This window comes from Sciurus vulgaris, assembly GCF_902686455.1.
Source record: "Sciurus vulgaris genome assembly, chromosome: 10".
Classification (NCBI taxonomy): Eukaryota; Metazoa; Chordata; class Mammalia; order Rodentia; family Sciuridae; genus Sciurus; species Sciurus vulgaris.
The window spans coordinates 9,829,483-9,844,132 of record NC_136470.1 but is presented as its reverse complement, the minus strand read 5'-3'; the positions used below and the strand labels follow the sequence as shown (position 1 = coordinate 9,844,132).

Genomic DNA, 14,650 nt, shown 5'->3' with positions numbered 1-14,650 from the left:
ACAAATGTGAGTGGGATCAGCGTGGCAGGTAAGTGGGCGAGGCTCTGATTTTAAGAGGGCCCGTGATGGGCACCGGCTACTGGTCTTTGCACTGCCATTAGGACCCTTCTCACTCAACTCGGGGGACTCCTGTGGGGGTGATGGGTGCAGGGTGGAACCCAGCAGAGTTCCCAACCTTCTCAAAGCCGCCGCAGGAATTGTTTGCAAACAGAATTTCTCAGAACGTGCCAGAGGCATCCCAAGTTCTTCTCTGCAGGATTGGCCTTGCAGATGCTCAAAAGAGTCGACAGAATGGCAAACATACAGTCCTGGGTCGTTCAAGTGCCTAGGTCTTTGCTGGAATCCAAAGACACTCTGATCTCTCAAACTGCCTCATTAGATTTTATCAGAAACGTATCCACACAGAAACTTCCCCTGCGGGCTGAGAACCCTGCTGAGAAATTTTAGTCCAGAGTGCAATTAGCTGGGGGGGGAATTATCAGCACTGGAAAATGAAACTTCACAGGATGGCGCATCCCAATGATGACAGCAGTGTCAGTTACTCTCTGCTCATATGCGTCTATTTATCTGGTTAATGAACACGACCTGGGCGCTCCGCTGCCATTATTGCTCAATAATGGGCTGTGGAGATGGCCTATCTTTGCCTTCATTCCTGCTGGCACATCCTAGCACTGGAGCACATTAAAGTAATGAAATTAGGCAGCAAGGCGTTCTCATACTCCCACCACGTTCCCGTAACCCCCTCATTTACAACAGACTGAAACAGAAAAAAAAATTTTTTTTAGAGCAATTTAAGATGAGGCAACACTGGATATGTAAATCCTGTTTTATTGGCAGTCGCAGCAGCTCGCTCAGCCTCCTAAAACGCCCCACAGCCTCTAGTTCACTAGTCACGCTGGGCTGGAACACTTTAGTATTAAGGCCACTGGGGACAAAATGAACATGGTTAACTGCTGAGCTGTGGGCTCTGCGGCCCTGCGGAACGCTGTCCCGCCCTCTGGCCAGATGCGTGATCCCAGTTGTACCGCACAGAAGCAGCCCGTTAAGTTCTTCAAGTTGGGTGGCAGAGACAGCTTTTATTTCTTTTAAGAAATCGATTGCTCCCAACCCTGTTAGTCCTTCTAAAGAAGCAGGAGCCAGGCTGCAGGAAGCGGCGAGGCCCGTTGCAAGGGACAGCACTGACCTGAGTTTGGGAGACCTGAGACGGAGCAGGGCAGAGACCTGTGCATCTGATGATTCTCCAGCTGCTGCTGCTCAGCTGCCGGGCGTGTAGACACAGAGCTCTATGTCAAGGTGAGCTCAGGGAGGACGCTCCACCTCAGGACAGGTGGCACGGAGCTCAGCAGGGACTTTGCTGCACTCAGGATGAGCTCTAACAGGATTCCTAAGGTTAGGGAGACGAGGTTATCTTGGAGGGAACACAGTCGCCCCTCTCTGCAGGACCCATTTTAGACTTTACTGTACTTAGTGTAGCTCTTATAAAAATAAGAGGTTTCAGAGCTGCAGAGCAAGTCAGGACCCGCCAAACTACGTGGCTGTGTCCCTGTGTGTCCTCCTCCCTCCTCTGCTCGGCTTGACTGTTTAAAGCTGTGGGAGCTAAGCAGGTCGCTGGGCTAGCTGAAGAGGGTACCCAGGCAGCAAGCTGCTGCGAGTTTTATCTAGCTCGTTCTCTGCTTCCCCTTGCTCTGCCACAGGCAGTGAAGAGATGGGGAAAACTTTCAAGAGGCCCACGGGATGTCAGGGTCCCGACACAGGAATGGCCTTAGGTGGGTGATGCATGTGAAGGTTCAGATCTGGAGGGAGTCGTCATGAGAACTTGGGTGGATACTGTCCCTCAGGCGCCTGACAACTTCTCAGACTCTGGAGCTTTCTCAGACCCTCGTAATGGGCCAACAGACAGATAAATGCTGGATCCAGGAAGTGCGAGTGAGCAGGCAGAAGAGGTGTGGAGCCCAGACACAGCGGCCGTGACTCTCAATTCCGTGATCCGGGGCTCTCGGCGCCTCTTTGTGTGTGTGGAGTCTGGCTGTCATCTCTGTGTTTATGCAGCTGTATTCACTGACGAGAAAGCTTTGCAAGTCTTCTTGTCAACTGGGGGTCACGTGGTTCCGCCTCACACCTTGACAGTAACCTTGTGCATCGGCATTACCCCGGGCGAAGGCCAGGCTTCTGGTGTGGACTTGGCCACCAGCGATACATCACCTTGGCCTCTTAAAAATTCAGATCCCCGGTCCCATGCAAGGTCCCCTGCATCCCACTCACTTATTTTTTTTTTTAAACATTATATGTTTTTGGATTGAGGCAAAACAGATTTGTTAAGTGCTCAAAACTTAAGACTTGTCATTGACTACACCTGGTAGCCGTCACCTGGATCAGATGGAGCATGCCTCACCACCCGAGGGTGCCCTCTGCCCTCCTTGGGGCAGCGTCTTCCTAGGCAGCTGTGGTTCTGATGTTAGCTTTACAAGACTTTCCCTGCACTTCAACCCTGAGTTACAGGACTCTGGGGTCCACCCGTCGACCTCGTGTGGGTACGAGGCGTTCACACTGTTGTGTGCTGGGACAGCTCATTTGCACTGTGCTGCAGTGTCCTCTTGTCTGAATATGCCACAGCTGGCTGCTCATTTTGCTGTGATGGCATATGGGTCATGTCCAGGTGGTGACTGTTCTACTGAAGCTGCTTAGAGTATCCGTGTAAGTGCCTTTTGGTGCCCATAAGCACTTATTTCTTTCTGGAGTGGACTTACTGTGTCATAGGGTACCGGTAGGCTTAACTTTGCTCGAGAGCTGCCAGTTCACCCCAGTAGCACTCCTAATACCAGTTGGCTCCTTGCAGCAAAAGGGGAATTACAGTTGCTCTGCATTCTTGCGGGTGTTATCAGACCTTTTAATTCTAGCCACCTGGCAGGTGCGTGGTGGCACCTCCTGTTGGCATTGTCCCAGTGCCTACTGACGTCAAGAACCTTTCAAGTACTTATTGGCCACTTGAGTTCCCTGTCTTGTGAAGAGGCTTATCAAGTCTCTTAAAAATTGGGTTGTCTATCATTTATTCTCTTTGTAGGAACTTCCATGAATGGTCTTCTGTCCATTGATTAGTTATTAATAACCTCTCCAGGTGACTTGGGAACACCAAGTCAGAGAATCAGCTCTAGGGGATTAAGTTATCTAATTTTCTCGAGCCATCTCTTTTCTTTCCTTCACTTTGCGAACGAGCAGCTCACTTACTGTCTCCTGTCTTTCTGTTATTTTGTACCTGTAATGGTGTGTTCTTCTCCACGTTCTCTTGACTGTGTGTGGCAGCAATGGACTTCATGTATCGAATGTGACAGGACTTTTGTTATTAAAGGCTGGCTGGGTGTGGGCAAGAAGTATTAGTCTGTTTTCTGTTGCTACAACAAAATGACTGAGGCTGGGTACTGTATAAAGAACAGAGACTTATTTAGCTCACAGTTCTGTAGTCCCATGAGCATGGCACCAGCATCTGCTTGGCTCTGATGAGGGCCTTGTAGCAGATGGCATCACATGCAGGTGCTTGTGCAGAAGAGATTACATGGTGAGACAAGAAGCCAGGAAGCAGGGAGGGCCTGGTCTTGCTGTCTTTACACTGACTTGCTGTCATGAGAACTCACTCTGATAGACCAGTATTAATCCCTTCTGAGGCTATGTCCCAGTGAATTAGTCACCTTCCATGAGGCCTGCCTCTTAAAGGTTCCACATTGCCTCCCAACACTGCCACGCTGGGGACCAGGCTTCAAACACACGAACCTTGGGAGTACAGATGTGTCTGATCCGCAGCAGAAATGAGGGGCACGTCCAAGCCACCTCCTCCCTCCTTGCCTTTTTAGCAGCATGCTATTAGCATCCTAACCCTGCCAGAGATTTGCTAGGTGGAGGAGATGGAAAGGGAAGAAGCGTCCAGAACGTCCTTGGTTACCTCTGGTACTCTCACTTCTTCCAGTCGGAACTGCAAAGCCCTACAGCCATCTTCCCGGACGCCTGCCTTTGTCTCCAGCAGGAGCCCGAGGGAAGGAGACGCGCATTCAGTGGCTTTCTGTGTCTGCGTTGGGGTGTGAGCAGATGTCACCTGCCATGGGTCACTAGGAAGGGGTGGTTTGCGTCCCTCTGCCTCAGTGCCACCTGTGTAATGCTCTCTTGCAGGCACAGTGCCCCCTGAGTCCACCTCCCCCATGAGTCAGAAGAGGGGAGAAGCAAGTTTTGTCATGTCCAGGGATGTTGGAGCTCACATAATCCCAGACTGGCCCAGGCACAAGCATGGTAGAGAGAGGCAGAGAGGGTGGCGCGTTGCTGGCTCTCTCTTAAAGCAAGATTGTCCTGGGAGGAGGAGTGCGCGTCTCTCTTGGGGAGGATCAAGCATGGAGGGAAAGAAGATGTCTTTCTTTTTGGCCTTTGCTCATGAAGAGGGTCCACTTGCTGCCCCTTCCCTCTGAGGCCCAGCGAGGCAGGAAGCTGTGGGGGGAAGGAGGGCACGTCTCTGTCCTTCCCTCCTCCACACCCGCCTCCCACTTGTAGGCCCCGAGTTCAAATGGCCTCACAAGGCTCCTCATAGTATTATGACCACTGACAAAAATTCATAGTGACCGTGTGTACGCATCGTGATCTCTGCCCTTGTCCCGGAGAGACTGGCTCCGACCAGGATCTCCTTCCCTCTGTAGGCTGGGCACGATGGCGAGAGCATCGGAAATTGCCCGTTTTCTCAGCGCCTCTTCATGATCCTCTGGCTGAAGGGCGTCATATTTAATGTGACAACGGTGGATCTGAAAAGGTAAGATACGCCTCTGCACTGCTGAGATCCTGGCACCTGTTCCCTCCACCTGCCCCCCCACAGGTACTCATGCCCCCGGAACCACGGGCAGGATCACAGGTGTGTCCCTCCTTGGCAGGAGCCGGAAGTGAAGCCTGGATGTGGGCCAAGCAGCCGCTCCCGGAGCTGCTGGGCTGCCGTCAGGAAGGAGTAGGAGTTGGTGACCCTAAGGCACCTGCTGTGCCTCTCAGATGCCCGGCTGATCACTGCTCCTGGCTGAGGACAGTGGAAGAGTTAACCCTTTCACCTCTTCATCCAAAACAGGGGCCCAAAAGGGGCAAATCCAACCCATCATTTATTAACACGTCTTCTCTTTCATCCTCGGAAAGCCCATTTGTAAACCCACAGTCTAATGGCGGTTCTCAAGGATTGTGTCTGTTAAGTTGGGGGAGACACTGCTAAGCCCTGACTCAGGGCTACACCCAAAGGCTGACGTTCTCCTCTCCCCAGGAAACCTGCAGACCTGCAGAACCTGGCTCCCGGAACAAACCCGCCTTTTATGACTTTTGATGGTGAAGTCAAGACGGATGTGAATAAGATCGAGGAGTTCTTAGAGGAGAAACTAGCTCCCCCAAGGTAAGCCTCCTAAAACCACTGTCCACAGCTTGCTTGGCACTTGACCCCCTTTACAGACCATTCTATAGCTCTCAGCTGTGTGTTTGGTTTTCGTGGCCACGACACTTCCGTCTTTATTCATGCCCTGATGGGCCACAGGAAGCACAGGGCCAGAGTTGGGGTAGCCTGGATCTCACTGCTCTGTGCCTGCAGCTTGCCACTTAGCTGGAGGTGGGGAGGGCGTGTCCATAGTGTGAAGTTAGTCAGCTTCCCATCACTATGACAAGAGGCTTGGGATAATCAACATCATAAGGAAAAAGGTTTATTCTGGCTCATAGTTTCAGAGGCTTGTATCCATGCTAGGCAAAGCTGTTTTGGCTTGTGGCCAGTACAGAGCATCATGGCAAAAGCATGTGGCAGAGGAGGCCTGTTCACCTCTTGGTGGCCAGGAAGTAAAGTGAGAGGAAGAGGAAGAGCCAGGATCCCAATATCCCCTTCAAGGGCATGTCCCCAGTAACCTGGCTTCCTTCCACCAAGCCCCATCTCCAAAAAGTTCCAACACCTCCCAATAGTGTCACAGGCCACAGAGCAAGTCTTTAACACATGGGCCTTTGGAGGACATTTAGATCCGAAATAAGCAGTTAGCCATTCCTCGGATCTGCTGCTGGCAGACGGGGGGTGAGGTAGGATGAAGCACCATGGAGCCGGACCTGGAAGGAACCTCCTAGTCTATCACCGTCACTGTGCAGGAAGTCAAGGCCAGCAAGGCCCCCCCATGCCCTGTGTCCCAGGACTGGTTGCTGTCAGGGCAAAAACTCTCAGTCCAGTGTGATTCTTCTAGATCATGTTTCTTCCCCGCCTTGAAGATGAAAAGATCAGGAAAACAGTCAAGGAAAGGTTTCCATTTTTATATCCCTGCAAAGAAAGACATTTCCCCTTGCTGTATGGTCCTAACTCCAACACTGCTTATCTGTGATTCTTAATTTTTAACTTTTCAAGGTACCCTAAACTGGGGCCCCGACACCCTGAATCCAACTCAGCAGGAAATGATGTGTTTGCCAAATTCTCAGCATTTATTAAAAACACCAAGAAGGATGCAAACGAGAGTGAGTACCTCCCATCTTCCCGTTCTGTTTCCACTTGGACCTCCATGCTGCGTCCGGTGTGGCTGGGCGGAAGATCCTGGGTATTCTGACTCCTTTCACTGAGGTGTAGAGATGGGAGTCTGGAAATGAGGAAGAAATTCCTCCGGCTTTAGCTCCATACATGGGTTTCAAGAGACTGATGGCTTCTTCTAGGGGCTGGGAACCCAGGAGATGATATTATTAGGGAGAAAGTCACCTCCCAGGTTTCCTGGTGCACCATGGGAGTGGTTTTAAATGATGCTTCTGCCAAGGCCTACCTCATTGTGAGCTTTCCATAAATATTTTTTGGGTAAATTGATGGCGTTCCAGAAGGAGCAAGTTGTGTAGACAGCAGGGCGATTCCCCAGCGGGGAGTGAGTCCTCATTCAGATGCCCACACTCCTCACCCATGTCCTTGCGTCCCCACGCCCTCCTGACTCTCCAGGTAGGGAAGGGGCAGCCTCAGTCACCTTCCTTCATTGCTAGAGGAAAGTGGCCCCACTTTGCGTGACCCGTTTTAGTAATTTCTTGCCCTTCTGTTTTAGTTTATGAAAAGAACCTGTTACGGGCCCTGAAGAAGCTGGATAATTACTTGAACAGTCCCCTGCCAGCCGAAATAAACGCCTACAGCATGGAGGACGTCGCCGTTTCTGGGAGGAAGTTCCTGGATGGGGATGAGCTCACGCTGGCTGACTGCAACCTCTTACCCAAGCTCCATATTATTAAGGTCTGTCTTTCCTCTTGAAACCGGTGCTCAGTACGTGAATGAGGCTTTGTTTTGTGTTGTTTTGACTTGTGTTTGGGCCAGACATTTTGACAATCTGAAATGTGGACTCTTGAATTAAAAACTAGCTCGTTTCTGTTCGAGGCGGCCAAGCCTCAAGTTTCAGATATGTGAACAAAGGGCCCCAGGTGTTCCCATGAGGTACCTGTGAACTTGGCCCCTGTCCCTCTGTCCTCACTGCTCTTTTCTTAACCTGACCTTCGCAGCCTAAGGAAGACTCACATGAAAGGAACTTGGGACACAGGGTCTAACAGCTCGGTTAACAGCTCCCTGACTTGGCTCCTGCCATAGTTGGTGCCATTTTCCCACAATGAAAGGGTTGTGGGTCCTATGTTATTGGGGTCTAAACTTCCTAGACCAGTGGTTCTCCAATGTTAGAAGCCATGAGAATTGTCTGGGGAGCTTTTTAGACACTTAAGTCCCTCAATCCCTTGCCTGACTGACTAAACCAGAACAAGGAGCAGCGCCTGAGATTTCTGGGCAGGTGGCCCCCACCGTGGACTCCTGGGGTGCTGCTGTCTCTCAGCACTGCTCTCAGCCTCTCTAGCACTATGGATGTTGTTATTGTCATTACTGCTGGGTCCTTGGTAGCCTCAGATACCTCAGGGAGAAGCTGATGCTTTATTCTGGGGCATCTTGGTGATTAAAATCCCACCAGGTCCAGAGCAAGGTCCTTGGCATGAGTAGGGGTGAAGGATGGGACCCAGGAAGTACAAGTCAAGACTGTGTTCTAACAGCACGTTTCTCTGGCGCTTGGAATTACATTTCAGGGTCACCTGGTCTGGGGGCCACCAGCCACTGGCGGTTGCTCCATGTCCTAGCCTTGCCACCTCTCTCTTCCTGCATGTCTGCCTCCCGCCTTCTTCCCCTCTCGATCCTTGCCCTATTTATTTTCTCTCTTCTCTCTCCCTTGTGCTTGAGGGATGTCAACTCGAAATGCCAGCCTTGGAGGGTCCCTTGGGGAGTGTCTTCAGTCACTTGGTCAGTGCCCTGCTCTCTGACCTCTAACCGAAGCGTCTCAGACCCTCAAAACCTGCTGAATTTGGGAGCAATGTTCCAACAAGATATTTATGTCATTGTGTTTGCATGTAGTTCCTTTCAGAGAATGCTTTCTGGTGTTTGCTGTATAGCGAGTGCTTACAGAGGTACACAGAGGTTGAGCAAGGAGAATAGCCCAGTCAGCCTTAACTGCACTCGGTGAGCTCCTTAAAAGACACTGTTCTACATTTCAGTAGAAGAGGTGAGCTTTGGAGTGAGATAAAGCAGCTCCTGGCTCCAGAATCAGACCTTGCAGCAAAGTCTTCAAAGCCATTTAGCACTCAAGATCCCCAACAGCTTAATGATCTTCCAGGATGGAGTACTTCTGAAAGGAAATGAGAATCAATCTAGGGGAATTATGGTAAAAGATGAGAGCGAAGGGATTTATAATTTATTTTCCTTCCTGAAACCCAGAAAAAACAATATAAAAAAATAGAATATTAGCTTCATCTTTTGTAAAACTAGGACTGAAGACAGATGGCCAGCTGAAGACTAAGCAACCTGGTCCAGGGTGAACTGCCTCAGGTGAACCGTTTCTCCGAGTTCTCCAAGAGTAAATAGCACAGTCCTGAAATGCCCAACTGAAACTGTGCTGTTTGAGGGCTGAGGTATGCAGTGGGCTTTGAGGGCAGCAGGGGACCTGCATTTGGAGACTTTGGAGTTGTGCTCTCTGAAAGGAAGCGTGGAAGGAGGGACCAGATTCGGGGGGCATCTTTCTAGTCTGTGACCCAGCCCCTCAGCCAAAGGTACCTTGGAGGGGAGGTGGAGCAGGAGGAGAGAAGGGAAGTGGTCTTCTGCTCTGTCGCTGCTGAGTGGAGTAAAGGAGCAAGCCCCCAGCCAGGCGAGAGAGACTGAAAGTGGCTGAGGCTTCATTTTTAGACATGGTGGCCTCCGACCTAATCCCTCCTGAGAGGGGAGGGTGCACCTCTACCCTAACCTAACTCCGACTCACTGTAGCATGCCTCTGGGACAGGGCAGAGTGCAGTGTTTGAGGGGTCGAGGACACACATCCAAGTCCCTCTTGCCCGGTCTCTTCCCTTTTGCCCTCTGTGCTTTACCAAAAAAAAAAAAAAAAAAAAAAAAAATCTCCTGGTTCTGGGGATGGAACCCAGGGCCTTCCACGTGCTAGGTAAATACTCTACCATGAGCCTCACCTGAGTCGTACCCTATTTTAAGTCAGATGGTAAGTTCAATATGTCTTCCTCGTTAAAAGGTGACTAAGAACCAGAAAGAATCCAAGTGGGTCCTCTGCACCTATATAAGATGAAAGGGGAGAGGAAAAAGGATAAAGAGAAGGAACAAAGGAAAGGAAAAAGGCAGATGAGAAGTATACATGTGAGAAGATCTTTTCCAGTACTTTGAAGAACATTCCAGATTTTCTGCAGGCTCAAGAAATGAAAGAGAATGTGGACCTTTCCAGAAAAAGCTCCAAGACAAGACATGGGATGTTGAAAAATACACCATAATAGGGATGGAAATCCGGCTGGCAGAGCTGAAGGCAGAACGTGAAGACAGACACATGCAGCAAGGAAAGTTGTGCTGGAAGCAGTAAGAGGCAGAAAGAAGGCACCCAGAAGCCAGCCAGGGACCCGGAGGCCGGGCCTGGAAAGTCGTCCAAAACCAAGTGGAGAGGAACAGCAGGGACAAAGGTGACTGGCCAGATCCCAGGCGTACGTAAGCGGAAACAGGAGAACAGGGAAGGGGAAAAGAAAAATTAAAAGAAGAGAGAAAATTTCAAGGGGATAATCATTTCAGTAAAGAACAACCAGAGCCTCTGCTTTAAATTACATGCCCTGTTCGGGGAAATATCGCCCCAGAACAACCAACACCGTAAGACACACGGGATACTCTACTGAGTCACGAGAATTAGAACCTTCTGGGCACTGAACTTTTTCCACTTCCCATCGCTATAAGGAAATACCCAAGGAGAGGCCATGTACGAAGAAGCTTATTTAGTTCTCAGTTTTGGAGATTCCAGGGCATTGGCTTGGCTCTGGTGAGGACCCCAAGGCAGCAGATGGCATCCCACTGGTGGGTGTGTGACAGGAAGAGGTCACAGGGCGAGACTGGAAACCAGACACCAGGGAAGGGCTGGCTTTGTTCTTTTATAATAACCTTCTTGAGAGAAGGAGTGAGTCACATGAGAATTACCTTAATCTCTTCTAGGGGCAGTGTCCCCAGTGGCCTTCTACCAGGCCCCGCCTCTTAAAGGTGACATGACCCCCAATATTGCCCCCACTGAGGCCCAAGCTTCCCACACACGAACCTTTGGGTGACACTCAAACAATATCCAAATCATAGCAGGCAATAATAATCATAACGACAGTAATAATTGATGATGATAATAATTAGGGTACAGCAAGCACCTGAAGAGGGGTGAAATTCAGATTGGCCTAAATATCTTCATAACATTAAAAATAAGAAAGATCATAAAATAGAGGCTTAGCATCTATAAAGAATTAAGGGAGAGATTGGGATGTATGATATAGAAATTTTACATCTGGGCAAATTGCAGTTTCTACCTAGACTCCGAGTTTCAGTCAAATAAGCAATCTTAAGCCATTTAACAGTGTTCACCAAGAAAATAAGAAGCAGAAATCATCAGGACAATGAAGATATTTAGCAAAGGAATTGAAGAGGGAAAAATATCATAAAGTTAGATTAATGATAAATTTTTAGTATAATTTCTGCTATCTAAAAAATGAATTCTGTAAATAGTGATATGGATGTGTTTAAGGGAAGAAAGCTTAGCATGTTCCTGCTCTGATTTGTCTTTAGAACCCCACACGGGGTCCACGAGAGGCATTACTGGCCAGTTATTGAATCATAACAGTTTCTGTCTGGGGCAGGCAGGCAAAGGTGTGTTTCCTTCATATTGCAGAACAGAGTCCTGAAGTTCCTTGCTAAAAAAATAAAAATAAAATATAATAGCTATATGGTGAAATAATAAAATGATAATCAAAATAAGAATCTAGGAGCAGAGTTGTGTGATATAAGAGGACAGATGATAAAGAATCTATTTAAATCTAAAACTAGTATTAAGACCCAACAGTAATTATAGGAACAGAACAGTCAGAATATAGCAAACCTGGATGTTCCAGTCACTGGAAGGAGGATAAGGGGAAGACACCAGAAGAAGAGTAGACACACAAATCCCCCCATTTGTTACCTTCGAGAGTCAGCAGACAGTGTGTAAAGCTGACAAGAGTTAAAATGAACTGCAAACCTTCTAAGTTACCAGGAAGAGAGAAACACATGAATGCACACAGAACAGAAAGAAAACAAAATATTACACTTAGAAAATAGAAAACAAGTTTCCATCAATAAGAGGATTACTACGTCACAAATTTTCTCAGAAGTGTTAAAATAAAAAAGCAGAGAAAAAGCAAACCAAACAAAGGTAGATAAAAGGAAAACAGATTTCTTAACATCAGCGAGCTGGAATTCAAGTAGAAGAGGTGAGACCCTTTTGAAGGCTTTCTTTAGAAAAAGAAAAATCTGGTCCCGATTTGCTGCTGGTCTCCAGAAGCTCAGAAGGAAGTCCCAGAGATCTGACATCTCAGGGGTGAGAGATGATAGCAGAACTGACCTTTTATAGGTCTGGGTCCCTGTGACAGGTTGAATTGTTTCTGCCCCCCACCCCAAAATCCTACGTTGAGGTCCTAACCCCCTGTATCTCAGAATGAGACCTCATTTGGCAGTTGGATCTTTGCAGAAGAAATAAGTTAACATCATTACCCTATGTCCATGCGTGATTACACGAGTGCTGTGAATCTACATCGTGCACAACCATAGAAATGAAAAGATGTACCCCATTTCCATTTGTGTTCAATGAATCAAAATGCAGTCTGTAAAAATAAAAAAATAATTAAAAAAAAAAAAGAAAGAAGTTAAGATGAAGTCATACTGGGTAGGGTGGACCCTGCTCCCACATGACTGATATCCTTGCAAAAAGGGGGGTGTTTGGGACAGACACGCACGCAGGGAGAACCCGGTGTGAGACCCGAGTCATGCCGCCACAGGAGCTGCAGGCCACTGCCTTTCCTGTACCCAAGATGTCCCCTATTCAAAGTCACAGTGCCCCTGTGGGTGGCCCAGATGACTGTGGGATGACATCAGGAGTTAACGTGAATCCAAAGAGTGGATGGTCTGATCTGATGGCCTACGTTAGTGGATTTCCCCTTACTGATCATTTCCTCTTCATTTTCAGATTGTGGCCAAGAAATACAGAGATTTCGAATTTCCTTCTGAAATGACTGGCATCTGGAGATATTTGGACAATGCTTACGCTAGGGATGAGTTCACCAATACGTGTCCAGCTGACCAGGAGATTGAACATGCATATTCAGATGTTGCAAAAAGAATGAAGTGAAACCAGGGTGCTTCCTGTCTTATTTCTCAGTGGAGTGAGCTAGGTTTCCAAAAGAGTGTGTTTCATGCATTTCCCTCAATAATCATCTTTTACAAAGCAATGTCTATAGCAGGATCCACTCAATGGCAAATGATTCATGGTCTCAGAATTTGTCAACTCATTGGTGAATTTTTATGTGCCAGTACCTATTGTAATACACACCAGTTGCCTAGCCTATCTTAATTTATATCTTTGGCATTCATTGACCTTGTAATCTATGAGGTTTAGGGCATGCATTTTGCAGTTAAAGTTTCAAAGCAAATTAGATTTGGGTTCAGTTCTTTCAAATTTTGAAGACTTGATCTGCCTTTGATACTTTTCATAATCATATGTGGTCTCTTTTTCTTAAGTGTTAATAATTAAGTATTTTCAAAATGAAAATACTGGTTTTGTAATGAAAAAATGATACACACCCACTTTAAAACTTCAAGATAACATCAGAGAATATAATGAAGGAAGTAAAAACAATCTCCTAAAATTTTACTCCATTACTGATAAATGGTTGGTGAATATCTTCCAAATTTTGTCTTCTGTGCACACACACACATTTGCATTACACACAATTCCATTCCTTTTTATATGCTATTGTGTTTATTTTAAAGACTAAAGAGGGGACCTCTTGGTAATTCCTTGATGGTCAGTTATAGACACACAAAAAGATTGAGCACTGCAGAGCTGAAGAGGACTCTCTTGGTCACATTTAAAAGAGGAGGGGAACTATAGAGTCTGTGGAGTTACCAGCCGCCAAGAACGAACCCCACGGTCTCGGCCTCCAGTTACCGCTGCCTCTGATTCTAGGTAGGGTCTCTGTGGGTGAATGCTCATCTGTGCCTTTGGTTCCAGCTCCCTCTCCAGTACCTCCTCCTGCTCCCACCCTTCTCGCGGAGGGTCCCTTCAGGGGGACTCCTCGTCCCAGCCACAACTTGAAGACTCCCTGCCCTATGTTGAAATGTGAAGCAAGCACACCTGATTCTTCCCCATGGCTGAGCTCCACTATCGCCCTTCTTTGGGGAGGATGATGTGGTGGGGGCTAGCCCAGTCACTGTCCCTCTCTGCTCTTCTGATTTCATTTAGAGGTCAGGCAGGGGAAACCCAGGGAGATAAATTCATGGTAACTACTCTTGGGCAGTTTTGGTAAATAGTCCAGTTAGGGAGGAAGTGGAAAGGATTGACTCAGAGAGTTTCTGGGCGGTTTGTGGCTTCCTCTCCACCATGTAACCAACGTGCATCACAGCTTTGGGTGTGGGTGTCTGCTGCGCCCCAACCTCATGCATGGAGGAGAGAATGGAGGGCTACTCAGATACAGACCTTGCAGGTCTGGTGCTGGACATTCACGTGCATCTTACAGAAAACCCTTCTGGTAGGGTTGGCTGTGGTGGATGCTAAAATGCTCATCTTTCATGCATACACCTGCTCTATGGGTGATTTGTTTGAAAGATAATAAAATACATTTAGGATAACAAATCAACAATTGGAATTTGTTGAAATTGGAATTTGTTGAAAAAGGTCTCACAAAAAATATCAAAGCCTTTAATATGGTGGACATGCGTTCCCCACAGGATGCTGTGATTCCATTCCAGAGGTCGGTTTTCTTTGACAACTTTGAATTTCTGGTGGTTGTGTCTAGCTGCATCACCATTATCCACGTTCCACAGCTGTTACAAGTCCGATTTTAAATCTAGTTTTGTAATGTTACATGTCAGCTTGGCAAGTGAGTAGACTACCAGATGTTACTAGTGCCTTTTAATACTTTTAGATGTTAAAGTGATCATAAACTGTGTGCCTTAAAAATTACACAAATTATAAAAACATTTAAATGGAGCCAAACTCTTTTTATTTATTTACTTTTACTTTGCATTCTCCATTTAGATTTAAAGAAAGAAAATGCATGTTATGGGCTTCTTTTAAAATTGTGA

At 47.6% G+C, this 14,650-nt stretch overlaps 1 protein-coding gene across 1 annotated transcript in view; it reads left to right on the top strand.

Moving 5' to 3' along the window:
- CLIC6 (chloride intracellular channel 6) overlaps nt 1–14,191 on the top strand; it is an 80,681-nt gene extending 66,490 nt beyond the window's left edge. Inside the window, exons 2-6 of the mRNA XM_079154936.1 lie at nt 4,674–4,783; nt 5,273–5,398; nt 6,377–6,483; nt 7,047–7,228; nt 12,534–14,191. Of these exons, the coding sequence (XP_079011062.1) occupies nt 4,674–4,783; nt 5,273–5,398; nt 6,377–6,483; nt 7,047–7,228; nt 12,534–12,695 (687 nt within the window). The 3' untranslated portion in view covers nt 12,696–14,191. The remainder of the gene's footprint in view (nt 1–4,673; nt 4,784–5,272; nt 5,399–6,376; nt 6,484–7,046; nt 7,229–12,533) is intronic.
- The last annotated feature ends 459 nt before the right edge of the window (nt 14,192–14,650 follow it).